Source organism: Pogoniulus pusillus, chromosome 8 (genome assembly GCF_015220805.1).
Source record: "Pogoniulus pusillus isolate bPogPus1 chromosome 8, bPogPus1.pri, whole genome shotgun sequence".
In the NCBI taxonomy this organism is placed as follows: Eukaryota; Metazoa; Chordata; class Aves; order Piciformes; family Lybiidae; genus Pogoniulus; species Pogoniulus pusillus.
The window spans coordinates 16,762,793-16,776,443 of NC_087271.1; the positions used below are offsets into that span (position 1 = coordinate 16,762,793).

Genomic DNA, 13,651 nt, shown 5'->3' on the forward strand with positions numbered 1-13,651 from the left:
TAAGCTTGTTTTGCAGTTTTGGCAGGCTCAGGCTTAGAAATGTTTCCTCAGGTCACAAGTGATATAACGAAAATCGCCGTATTTGAAGTATTAAACATTTTCTGTCAGCTGGCAGCTTTCTAGGCATTTCTAGCTGTCTAAAGTATCAATAATTTAAAATTCTTGTGCAAATTCAATCCGGTACTATTTGTAACTCTGAACTTCATAAGGTCCAGAAGCGTCCTGCAATTACTCTATGACCGATGAAAGATGTTAGTCCTGGCAGATGCGTTTTGCTGTTGTGCCCATATTTGAACAACTCTGTATGTATACTTGGGGTATTTAATCCAACAGAGTTAGCAGAAGCCATTGCTTGACTAAGACAGTAAGTTCTCTTCTTTATACCCTTTTTCAGATGATGCTGTCTCACCTACACTGCTGGGTGCAAAGTGGAGTCATATGCTAGAGCCACCTTCTCGTCGTCTGCCATTTAACCCAGTCGTGGCCAGAGTGAGTGAAGCTACAGCTACTAATGAATGTCAACAGAGAGGAAGGTCTTTCTCCTTGTCTCCTTCAGTGACTACACCAACAGCAAAAGGAGATCATTGTGCTAATGGCAAGGATTTTAGCATAAGCCCGGAGACCCCAGTCATGTGGATTGATGATCACTCAGCAGCAGACGAGCAGTTGGTGAAAAGAAATAGTGATGGGGGTGACCAGTGTAATGCTGTGCAAGCAGGAGAAAAGAGATGTGGAAGTGTAGCTTGTTTGCCAGAGGAGAAGAATGTGCTGGTGGTGGCAGTCATGCATAACTGTGACAGCAGAACACTCCAAAGCGACGACTTGCTTGATTGTAAGGACTGCACCAGTCAGCCCCTGATGGACAACACTAGCTTTACACTGGATAGTGAACACCAACAGAGTGAACAGTTTGGCATTACTGTCAATGGAGCCACAGAAAAGGGTGGAGCTCCAGAGAAGCAAATGCTGAGGCTGTGTGCTGATGGTGACTCTGTAGGTCCTTTGGTGAATGCTTCATCTGAAAGCCTGCCCCTTGCATGCCCCTCCTCATGCTTAAAGGATGATTTTAATGTGAGCAAAGATTCACTGTTTTCAGGAGCTACAGCTGCAGGGGTTAATTCAGTGACTGTCTTGCAGAGACGTGTTCAAATGGAAGAAGATTGTGTATCAGTTGAAAATGTTCTCAGTAAAGGCATTTTGCCCAGCATAGATCCAGAAGCTCACAACTCTTCTATGCCACATAACGGAAGCTTCATTGTAGAGCAGGAAACAACCCAACGGTTACAGTGCAGGCTGTCTGGACTCACTGAAACCTGTCAGCCTGACCTGGCTGGAAGTGGCAGTTGCAGGGAAAGTGGTGCAGAGCATTGTGCCCCTGAGGACATTGGTGCCACCCAAAGCAAAGTCATTGAATGGGATGAAAGTCCTGGCACAATAGAAGCGCTTGGCCTGTCGGAGGATTGCACTGAGTCTCAAGAGATGGCTGACTGCGAACTGCCAAAGTTGAATGAGATGAATAATAAGCAAACTCTGGGAGAGAATGAAAGCCTTCTGCAAACAAAGTGGCCTGATGAGGCATGTAGTAATAGTAAAGAATGTGAAGATGGGGTGATGGAAGCACGCATAGACTTAAAAGGGACTGGTATAGATGAGCTTGAAAGGTCCAGTCTCTCTGATGTAATGGCTACATCAGCAGCAAGCTCTCTGTCTAATGGTTGTGATTCCTATGGAATGCAGAACCCAGCTGTTGCTCATGTTCCAAAGACTTTACCCTCCAAGGAAGACTCGGTAACAGAGGAAAAGGAAATAGAGGAGAGCAAGTCAGAATGTTACCTGAATGTTTATGAACAGAGAGGAAATGAGACCACTGATGGCAGTGGGCTGATTTTAAACAGCACTGGTGACCACATCAAGAAAAATTATTCACACAATCTTTGTAGTCAGGTTTCATCCACACAAGGGCAAAACTCACCCAAGCCAGTGACTAATCTACAGTCACTGAGTGTTCCTTTTGGTGGTGCGAGACCTAAACAGCCTACCAATCTTAAACTGCAGATCCCCAAGCCATTGTCAGACCACTTACAGAATGATCTCATTCCCCCAAACTGTGGAGGTAACAGCAAAAATAAAAACGTCTTTGGTAAGACATTAGGAGATGCCACAGATGTGTTTCCTGGTGAAATATCTTCAAATGCCTCTATTGCTGGTACTAATGGGGAACATTTGGAAGAGTATGAATCTGGAGTCTCTAATAGTCCGTGCCTTGCAGTAGCCCCAGATAGCCCAGACAATGATCTCAGAGCTAGTCAGTTTGGAGCTCCAGCTAGAAAGCCTTTTACGACTTTGGGTGAGGTGGCTCCAGTTTGGGTTCCAGATTCTCAAGCACCAAATTGTATGAAATGTGAGGCCAGATTTACATTCACCAGAAGAAGACATCATTGCAGAGCTTGTGGGAAGGTAAGTTCAGCTGTTGTGAGTAAGTTAAAAACACCTTTTGTCTTCTTTTTTCTTTTTTTTCCCTTTCTGTGCAAAACCTAACCAGAGAAATCCATAAGCCAATGTCTGTGTACCTGTGACATACACCTAGGAAAGAACAGCCCCAAATACCAGTGTAGGCTGGTGACTGACCTACTGGAGAGCAGTGAAGAGGAGAAGAACCTGGAGATCCTGGTGGTTATAAGGTTGACCATGAGTCAGCAGTGTGTTTTTGTAACCAAGAAGGCCATTGCCAGTGCAGGGTGTATTAGAAGGGCTGTGGTTGGTAGGTTGAGAGAGGTTCTCTTCCCTCTCTACTCTGCTGTGATGAAGCTACATCTGGAATACTGTGTCCAGTTCTGGGTGCCTCAGTTCAAGGACATGGAACTGCTTGAGAATGTGGAGCAGAGCCATGAAAATAGTCAAGGGAGTGGAACATCATCTCTTATGGGGAGAGGGAGCTGGGGTTCTTTAGCTTGAAGAGGAGGAGCCTGAGGGGTGACTTCATTCATATTTGTAAATACGTAAAGGTGAGTGCCAAGAGAATGGAGCCAGGCTCTGCTCAGTGATGCTCAATTATAGGACAAGGGGCAATGGGTGGGAAGTTGAGGCATAGGAAGTTCCATGAAAACATGAGGAAAGATTTTTTTTTTTTCCCTGTGAGGATGACAGAATCCTGGAACAGGCTGCCCAGGTGGATTGTGGAGTTTACTTCTCTGGAGGTACTCAAAACCCACCTAGATGTGTTCCTTTGTGATCTTGTCTAGGTGATCCTGCTCTGTCACGGAGATTAGACTGGATGATCTTTCAAGGTCCCTTCTCACCCTTTAATTTCTGGAATTCTGTGATCTCTTTCTAAATATCTCTGGCTGATTTGTGATGGGATTAAAAAAAGGAGCTTCTCAGCTCTAATCCATTTAGAGTTCTAGTAGAGAATAATTAATTGTTGTGTATAACAGAATGATTTACTAGCCTGTGCTAGCAGTGTGTGTCTTGTCTGCAGCAGTCACCGTCACTGATTCCTGTTGAAATGCTGTAAAACGGCTAAGTGCATGAGAGCAGTTTATGGAAGTGGCAGCACCAGTAATGCCATTAAAGATACTGAACCATACTGGTGTGAGCTGGAAGTGTGCTGCTGAGCTGCTGGTGTTCCTGCTGCTTTAGGTGCTTTATACGCTTGGTGCCTTTGAGTCTTCTTTTGTCATATTGCTTACATGATTTTAAAGACGATAACAATTTGTTGCTGGAAACATCTGTAATGAATTACCTGCACCCTGCTGCATAGACACATGGCAAGAAGCTTCGTAATGATGATGACTCAAACATAACGTAGTCCCCCTGTAATCCAGGAGGAAGCAGTAAAGGACTTGCTGAGCTACTTGGATCCTCACAAGTCCATGGGACCAGATGGGATCCATCCTAGCATGCTGAGAGAGCTGGCAGATGAGCTGGCCAAGCCACTATCATTTATCAATAGTCCTGGCTCACTGGAGAGGTCCCTAATGACTGGAAGCTGCCAGTGTGGTGCCCATCCACAAGAAGGACTGGAAGGAGGAACTGGGAAATTACAGACCTGTCAGCCTGACCTCAGTGCTAGGCAGAGTCATGGAACAGGTCATCTTGACTGCAATCACAAAACACCTACAGGATGGCCAAGGGATTAGGCCCAGCTATCATGGATTTAGGAAGGGCAGGTCCTACCTGACCAACATGATCTCCTTTTATGATCAGGTTACCCACCTGGTGAATGTGGATGTAGTCTACCTGGACTGCAGCAAAGCGCTTGACACTTCCACAAGTAGATCCTGGCCTAACTGGCAGCTCATGGCTTGGACAGATTCACTCTGATATGGGTCACAGAAACCTGTGCCCTCAGCACTGAGAGCCCCCAAACCATTCTCACTTTCATGACTTTTTCTAGCAACTGCTACTCATGAGACATTGGTCCTGCAGTAACTCCCTGCATGCATATAATCATATTGTGGTCCTGCAGTTATGTTGGTCCATGTCAACCAATCCTGGGCTTGATATGAATTGGCTCTTTGTTTCAGGTTTCCAAAAGCAAAACAGGTTTGAGTCCAATTCTTAGTAGTATTGCCTATACCTTGAGACCCTAACAGCTCTTACTCCTGAGGATCCCAAGGCAGTAAAACGTTTAGTTTATTGATCAGTTCTCTAGCACAGTGTGCTGTACTGTTTGCTTTGCTGCAGTTACCTCTACTATATTCAGAAAATTGATTCTCATCAAAACCAGATATTCCTACTAAACAAGTCTTAAAGGGATCTGTAGCTGATGCCATTGCTAGACAAAATTCTTGGATCCCCGTGTGATTTGCTCATGTTACCCACAGGTTTCTCCTAGAGTCAGTTTTCATTGTCAGCTGCTTTGTCAGTGGAAGTGCCAGCATCAGGAGCATGCATATCACTGGTAGTCTTCTTGACATCATTCTGCTTCCTGTTCAAGGAGAGTTGGGTAAGGCGCTTGGGAATCCACAAAGGTCTTTGCTCTGTGGAAACACATAAATAGCCTCAACTGTTAAACAGGACAGGGACAGGACCCTCACAGAGGCCATTCCTGGGGTTCCTATAGTGAACCTCAAGACTTGGGATACAACTGCTAATGGAGCTCTTGATGGTGGAATAATGTGTAATTATGGGCAGCTCCTCTTGACCTCCCAAGAGACTCAGATAGTTTAAGACAAATAAAGCCTTATTAAGCCTTTCTGTTATATCAATAACATCATATGCTTATGAATCTGAGATGTGAGCATCTGGTGTGCTCTCTCTATAATAGCCTGTCCTGTAGGGGAATGGGGTATCCCTGTAACATGCTTGATATCCCATGTTTTCATGAAATGCCTAACTCTCTCTCCACTGTAACCAGGCCCATTGTCTGTCTTAATCTGTTGTGGTACTCCCATTGCCACAAAACATGCTGTTAAATGTTTGCAAACATGCTTTCCTGTTTCTCCTGTCTGTGCTGTTGCCCATACCATTTTTGAAAATGTATCTATAGAGACGTGGATGTATTTCTGTCTCCCAGATTGAGGGATATCCATCTGCCATATTTCCAGTGCTTTAAGGCCACTTGGGTTAACACCTAGTCCTAGGCCCGGCCCATGATGACTGCACTGGGGACAGGCCCTGACTATTCCAGATGCCTCTGAGTTAGCCCAAACTGTCATCTCAAGGCTTGAGCATTCTGGTGGAACATTTTGTGAGAGTTTCTAGCTCGTTCAAAGGTGTTTTCTGGGGAAACAGTATGTGCTGGGCTGACCAACTTACCTGCCAGTGCGTTTTGCTCTCCTAGTCCTGTATTTAACTGATGGCTCCTTATATGAATTATGCAGTAGGGATGTTGTCTGGCTTTAACTGCATCTCGTGCTTGTATAAACGATGACTGTAGTTGTTGATTTTTAGTTCTGCAAAATAAGGCATCTTCAATTCTATTCAACACTTCTACAACATATAGCAAGTCTGAAACAATATTGACAGGAACATGAACCCAGTTCTGGAGGGCCAAACAGATGGCTGCCAGTTCAAATGTCTAAAAGGTGTCCTTCCTTCACCCAGTAATGATGTGTTTATTCCTATGGTAGTGTATTTGCCAGACACAGGCAGCAAGCCTCTTTGCTTTACCAGCATTGGTGTACACTGTCTGTGCTTCCAGTGGTGTCATAGATGCTTTTGGCTTCTCAATTCATTGAAAGTCACTCATCACTTGCCACAAAGGGTCTTTAGGGGATTGTGTGTGTACAAGGCCTGTGTATACCAACAGTGCTTCCTGAAGTAGTAGGGAATGCCGTAGGTACCATTCTAAATGTTTATTCGCTATAGACGCTGATGTCAGTGGGTTCTTCTCTGGCAATGTCTACAGTTCTCTGGTGTCCTTTTCTGGTTAACTCTGCTATCGCTTCCATTCTTTGTTGGATGCTAGTTTTTGGTTGCACCAAGGGAAACACCCGTTCTAGAAGCAGTACATCTGTTCCTCTAAATTTTTGTTTTCTTGATTTATCAGATTTGGCAGTGGCAGGTTGCATAGCCTGCGTGGTGGTCCTATCTCCCCCTTTTTCTTTTCGCTACTACAAATAGTAGCGAAAGGATGTGTAGGATGATTACACATCACAAGGGACAGGGGAATGTCAGCGAATCTTTGATAAGATGCTGCACTATGAATCCTTTGAGCGATATTTTGAAGTGCTTGTAGATGATAACATTCAACATGAGCCGTTGCTCAGCTCTGTCTGCCTGTAGCAGTGGCAAAAGGGGTTCTAGATCAGCATTGGTGATGCCGACACAATTATGGACCCATTGAACGTTTCCCAAGACAGTTTGAGCGTCTCTCTGCAGCCTCCATAGCCATGGGTACAGTGGCAGGCACGTCGGGAACGGTGGGGGCCGCAGGGGCAGCGGGGGCAGCTTCAGTGCTAATTATGTCTCTCCAAGTCGGACCGAGGTCTTTAGCTACTTTACTCTCTTTAGCTCCGTTAGTGGTGGCATCCCACAGGGCGCTACCAACTTCTCTCCATTCTTGCGGACTAAAGAACAGGGGAATTTCCTTCATACACTCTTACTCTCAGCCTGTTTTACCAACTCATGGAGTTTTTTCTGGCCAGCAGGGACACCTCTCTTTGAAAGTATACTCAATAGCAGTACTTCTAATTCCATTTTGTGATCAGTCTTACCTTTGCAGAAGGTCTGGGTCCAGATCCCAGGTTTCCAGGTCTTGCGCGCCAATTGCCTTGCAATGCCTCCTTCTGTTTCCTGCGTCCACCGTCCCCATCTTCGTGTTTTGCTAAGATTTGGGATCCTCTTGATTACCGCCTCGGTCCAACCTGTTTGAGCACCATTTGTCGATGGGAAGGCGGCCAGAGTCACGATGCCATACCAATGTGGTTAAAGTTGTGCTCACTTTATTGCGGTGACACGTTGTCTTTTATGCTAACTTGGAAGAGGCGTGCACAGCTGACTTTAAGATTGATACATTTGGAAAACACAGGTAGGCTTAAGGCTATGTGTTAGACACAGATAGGGTGTAAGGCTTATATAAACAATTTGTAGGGTCAGCCTCATGTGGCCAGAGGATCCTGCCCCCTTGCAGCTGGATGTGGGGGTTGTTTCATCGCCTTAGTTCCTGTCTCTGAGATGGGCTCAAGGACACTCTTTGCAGCACAGGTTGCTCATGTTTATCAAATCCTGTCCTCTGTCAGCAAGACATCCTTCCACAGTATTCCACCATTTAGGCCCTATCCAAAGATTTCTGAAATTGATTGAAAGACCCTCCCCTGCCAGAAGAGTTTAGGGAAGAAAGGACCCACAAGAAGCAAATGTATGTGGAAAGCTCAAACACACCACCTGGAAGTAGTCTGGCAGAAACTGCAGGCTGTAGTGACCTACAGTATGTGTCCCACTTGTCCCTTTAGCAACCAACATGCACAGTGCTAGGTGGCTTCACTGCAACACCAAGTAAGTATGTCTGATTCAAGTGTGATTTTTGAGACATGCAGGAAAACCTTTCTCGGGACACTTCTAAAAGCTGAGCAGACATTTGTTGTGAACTGGTTCAAGACCTCCAGTTGTTTGCTTCTGCCCATCCTCTTGCAGGTTGGTTGCAGTGGAGCTAGGAACCAGAGGTGATCAATAGAGAATCATGAGGGACTTGCCTACCTTTTGTGTACCTTTTCACTGATATCAGAGGGCTCCATCTTTTTCTCATTGCAGTTGAGGAGAATCTATGAGGCATATACAGTAGAGGAACTGATTGAAGGAAAGAAGTCAGAGAGTTGTAGTCCATGAGATGGAGTCTAGTTGGAGTCCTATAACTAGTGGAGTCCCACAGGGTCAGTATTGAGGCCAGTTCTGTTCAATATATTCATCAACAACCTGGATGAGAGCATGGAATGCACTGTCAGCAAGTTTGCTGATAACACAAAACTGAGTGAAGTGGCTGACACCCTGAAAAGCTGTGCTGCCATTCAGTGAGACATAGGCTAGAGGGTTGGGTAGGGAGAAATTGAATGAAGTTCAGCAGGGCAAGTGTAGAGTCTTGCACCTGGGAAAGAACATCCCCAGGTGTCAGTATAGACTTTGGACTGACCTGCTGGAAGACAGTGAAGAGGAAAAGGACCTGAGCGTCTTAGTGGATGGAGAATTGACCATAAGCCAGCAGTGTGCTCCGGTGGCCTGGAGGGGCAGTGCCATTCTGGAGTGTATTAGAAGGGCTGTGATTGGTAGGTTGAGAGAGGTTCTGCCCCTCTGCTCTGCCCTGGTGAGGCCACATCTGGAGTACTGTGCCCAGTTCTGGACCCCCCCAGTTCAAAAGTGTCCAGCACAGAGCCATAAAGATGACGAAGGGAATGGAACGTCTTCCTTTTGAGGAGAGCCTGAGGGAGCTGGGGCTGTGCTGCTTAGAGAGGAGGAGCCTGAGGGAAGACCTCATTCATGTTTATAAAGATGTAAAGGTGAGTGCTCAGTAATGCCCAATGACAGGACAAGGGGCAATAGGTGGAAGCTGAGGCATGGGAAGTTTCATGTAAACGTGAGGAGGATTTTTTTTCCCTGTGAAGGTGCCAGAGCACTGGAACAGGCTGCCTAGGGAGGTTGTGGAGTCTCCCTCTTTGCAGATACTCAAAACCTGCCTAGATGTGTGTGTTCCTTTGTGATCTTGTCTAGGTGATCCTGCTCTGCAGGGGGTTTAGACTGGATGAGCTTTTGAGGTCCCTTCCAGTTCCTGCAGTTCTGTGGTTCTGTGGATGCTCTTTGCTTTTAGCTTTGATCCATTAATTTACCCTGGCAGTTCTTTGGGTCATTCTTTTGGGTTTTTTAGAGGTTCAATAAATCTGACCACAGGTTTTATTTACAGTAATGTTTTCTGCTTATTTTTATGTTTTCTACAAGTTCATTGCTTGGATTTAATTGCTTTCCTGTAATGACTGAAGCCTCACATTGCACCATTGAGAAGCATAAAATGAAAATGTGTGTAAAAAAATGGATAAAACATGGTAGAGAGAGAGAGAGCAAAGCTGAAGAGTGCAGTGTGGAGGTGTTTTTTAAAACTACAGAATTCAAGCCTTGAGAAGAACAACCAGTATTATTTTGAATAATACTTGGGAATTGGGTAAGATAAAAGTGTTCTCTACCATGTAGGCAAAAAATACTTCAGTGTGAAAAATTCATCACATATTCATGTGCAATCTTAGAATCATAGAATTATAGAATCAACCAGGTTGGATGAGACCTCCAAGATCATTCTCCAATGGCTTGTTTCTAGAAGGTTTTGGTAGCTAGTTTTTGGCTAACTGAGCCAAATTTGCACATGTGCAGTCAAAAAAAGATGTGGTAGAGTATTCTGCTCTTTCTTGTTTTGTGCTTTTGGTTTGTTTGTATTTATTTTTAATAAAAGACAGTTGTTAATAAAAGCTAAGAACCAGTGAGCTAATACTTAGTGCTCCCTGTAACGCTTGATTCTTTTTCCAGTTCTGGGAGGAAAGAAGCAAAGGCATTGACAGGCAGGCTCTGATGAACTGAGCTGCAGTGGCTTGAGGAGGGCCACAAAGATGATCAGAGGGCTGGAGCACCTGTCCTATGAGAACAGGCTACAAAAGTTGTGGTTCTTCAGCCTGCAGAAGAGAAGGCTTCAAGGAGACCTTGTAGTAGCCTTCCTGTATCTGAAGAAGGCCTCAGGAAGGCTGGGGAGAGACTATTTACAAGGCCTTGTAATGACAGGACAAGGAGTAATGGGATTAAACTGGCAGAAGGGAGATGGAAACTAGATGTTAGGAAGAAGTTCTTGGCAGTGAGAGTTGTGAGACACTGGAAGAGGTTGCCCAGGGAGGTTGTGGCTGCTCCCTCCCTGGAGGTGTCCAAGGCCAGGTTGGATGAGGCCTTGAGCAACCTGTGGCAGGGGGTTGGAACTAGATGATCTTTGAGATCCCTTCAACCTAAACAGTTCTCTGATTCTGTGAGACATGGCTGTTCTCAGCTGTCTGCTCTTCCTGTCATAAAATCATAGAATGTCAGGGGCTGGAAGGGACCTCAAAAGATCACCTGGTTCAGCCCCCCTGCCAGAGCAGGATCACCTAGAGCAGATCACACTGGAATGCATCCAGATGGTTTTTTAATATATCCAGACAGGGAGACTCCACAGCCTCCCCGGTCTGCTGGTTCCAGTGCTCTGTCATCCTCATAGTGAAAAAAATTCTTCAGCTTCACATGGAACCTCCTATGCCTCAACTTCCATCAGTTGCCCCTTGTCCTGTCACTGGGCATCATTGCAAAGAGACTGACTGCTGGTTGAGATAACTGTCCCCAAAGCAAGTCATGCTGACCATGCCTGTGGTGCAGCTGACTGCTGAGTCCCAGTGGTGCTTCCACTGTTTCTACTAAATGTGTGAGTCTCACTGGAAGAACTGGGGAGGCAGTGTCTTCAGCTCTTGCAATTAATTGCTTCTAGGAGAAGCCACAGGACTGAGAGTTTTGGAGTGCATTTTTTAATCATCATCATGAGAAATCATTGTAGCAGAGGTAAATGTATTTGCTTCACTTGGGAATGAAAGCTGCACTTAGAAATAGTTGAGTGGCACCTGGGAAGTCTGTCTCAGTTTTTAATTTGAGGATAATAATTGCAAAATTAATGGAAGATAGGAGCCTCAGGGGAGTGGTAGAAAGTGGTACACTTAGAGTAAATTTTGAATTAAGAAACTGGAGAATGTGTGTGAACACTTTCATAAATTCTCATCTTCCGCATTTCTGTGTTTTCCATTGTCAGATGGAACAGTCATCCTTGGTAGGAAAGCCAGAAAATTTCTGTCTTCTCTTTTTACCCACAACTCAAACTACATTCTTCTGCTAACACACAAAATTCACCAATCCCCCTAGCAACTGCTCTTTTAACAACTCCCAGTGAACCTGAAATCCCTAGTAACCCAAAAACTTGCTTTGGCACTGCACCGTTATTTCTTTTATAGCATGAGATACTGAGAGAGTGACTTGGTGATTGGTTATCACAAGCCTGAGCTGTCAGTTGTGCTGGATTGCATTCCTCCTCTGCACTACTCTTGGAAGGCTGAGATAGGAAGTGTGAATGTTCTCTTGTTGCTTTTGTCTTTAAAGACTTAGACGGTTGCTCTTGGGAGCTCTGATGAATGCACAAAGTGTTGCTTGATCAAAGGTCCTAAATTAGATACTCATTTGTGTTTCATTTGTGGTTGAAGACATTGATTTTTCCATATTCAATACTGAACTTTGGACTGGAAGTTTCTCCCAGAGGACGAAAATGATGGCAAATGTCCCTAAAATAACGTTTCTGTTGTTATTAATGGCCTGTGTTGCACCTGGGATAAACGACTCTTGAGTCACCAATGTGGTTAGATGGTCGTTCTCCGTTTATTTCTGTGAATACACTGACTTGTATGCTTGCTTGGAAGAGGCGTGCACAACTAACTTAGTTTAAGATTGGTACATGTGGGAAGTACAGATTGGTCCAGGGTTATGTATGTGGTACCGTAGGTTACAGTCCTGCAGGATCAGCCCCCTATGGCTGGCTGACCCTGCCCCCTTGCACCTGGCACTCTACCTCCTGCAGCTGCATGTGGGGTGCTGTTATTTACCGCCTAGCTTCCCGCCTTCAAGGACACTTCGCAGCATGGGTGCTCGTGTTTATCAATTCATGTCCTGTTAGCAAAAATCTCTCCACAATTAATATTCCCTGGAATGTTTATAAATAAGGTTATGGTGTAAATACAAAGGGGTGGGTTTTGGTTTTGCATGGATATGCCTTTGTGTGCACTCTTGCATTTTGTTTCTGAAACGTTACGTTGGCACAATCAGAAAATACTAAAACTGCTTGAAATGAGGCAGAGTGAGCTCTTTCTTCACATTCAGTGAACTGAGAGCTTATTTTATATGTGTTTATTTTAAAGACTTGCCTCTCAAAGACTGTAAAGTGGTTCACAGGATCACAGGGTGTTAGAGATTGGAAGAGACCCAAAGAGATCGAGTCCAACTCCCCTGTCAGGGCAGGACCATACAATCCAGCTCAGGTCACAGAGGAATGCATCCATACAGGCCTTGAAAGTCTCCAGAGAAGGAGACTCCACAACCTCTCTCAGGAGCCTGTTCCAGTGCTCTGTGACCCTTACAGTAAAAAAGTTCTCCCTTGTGTTGAGGTGGAACCTCCTGCACTCCTTGTCCTATCCCAGGGAGCAGCTGAGCAGAGGCTGTCCCTGTTCCCTCCCTCCTGACCCCGAGCTCTCAGATATTTATAATTTATTAAATCCCCTCTCAACCTTATCCTGACTGGAAAGCCCCAGGTCCCTCAGTCTCTCCGTGTGTTCCAATCCCGGCTCTGCAGCGGGACCTTGACCGCCTGGACAGATGGGCAGAGGCCAATGGGATGGGGTTCAATAGCTCCAAGTGCAGGGTGCTGCACTTTGGCCACAACAACCCCATGCAGAGATACAGGCTGGGGTCGGAGTGGCTGGAGAGCAGCCAGACAGAGAGGGATCTGGGGGTGCTGATTGATACCCGCCTGAACATGAGCCAGCAGTGTGCCCAGGTGGCCAAGAGAGCCAGTGGCATCCTGGCCTGCATCAGGAATGGTGTGGTCAGCAGGAGCAGGGAGGTCATTCTGCCCCTGTACTCTGCACTGGTCAGACCACACCTTGAGTACTGTGTTCAGTTCTGGACCCCCCAGTTTAGGAGGGACATTGAGATGCTTGAGCGTGTCCAGAGAAGGGCGACGAGGCTGGTGAGAGGCCTTGAGCACAGCCCTACGAGGAGAGGCTGAGGGAGCTGGGATTGTTTAGCCTGGAGAAGAGGAGGCTCAGGGGTGACCTTATTGCTGTCTACAACTACCTGAGGGGGTTGTAGCCAGGGGGAGGTTGCTCTCTTCTCTCAGGTGGCCAGCACCAGAATGAGAGGACACAGCCTCAGGCTGCGCCAGGGGAAATTTAGGCTCGAGGTGAGGAGAAAGTTCTTCACTGAGAGGGTGATTGGCTACTGGAATGGGCTGCCCGAGGAGGTGGTGGAGTCGCCGTCCCTGGGGCTGTTCGAGGCAAGATTGGACGTGGCACTTGGTGCCATGGTCTAGCCTTGAGCTCTGTGGTAAAGGGTTGGACTTGATGATCTGTGAGGTCTCTTCCAGCCCTGTTGATACTGTGATAATCCCCTAATCATC

General features: G+C 45.9%; 1 protein-coding gene across 2 annotated transcripts in view; it reads left to right on the plus strand.

Annotated features, from left to right (window-relative positions):
* Positions 1 to 13,651, plus strand: part of ZFYVE9 (zinc finger FYVE-type containing 9) — a 79,848-nt gene that overhangs the window by 27,646 nt on the left and 38,551 nt on the right. For both annotated transcript variants that reach the window (XM_064147381.1, XM_064147380.1), the window contains one exon: positions 395 to 2,457. In XM_064147381.1, coding sequence (XP_064003451.1) covers positions 395 to 2,457 — 2,063 coding nt within the window. The remainder of the gene's footprint in view (positions 1 to 394; positions 2,458 to 13,651) is intronic.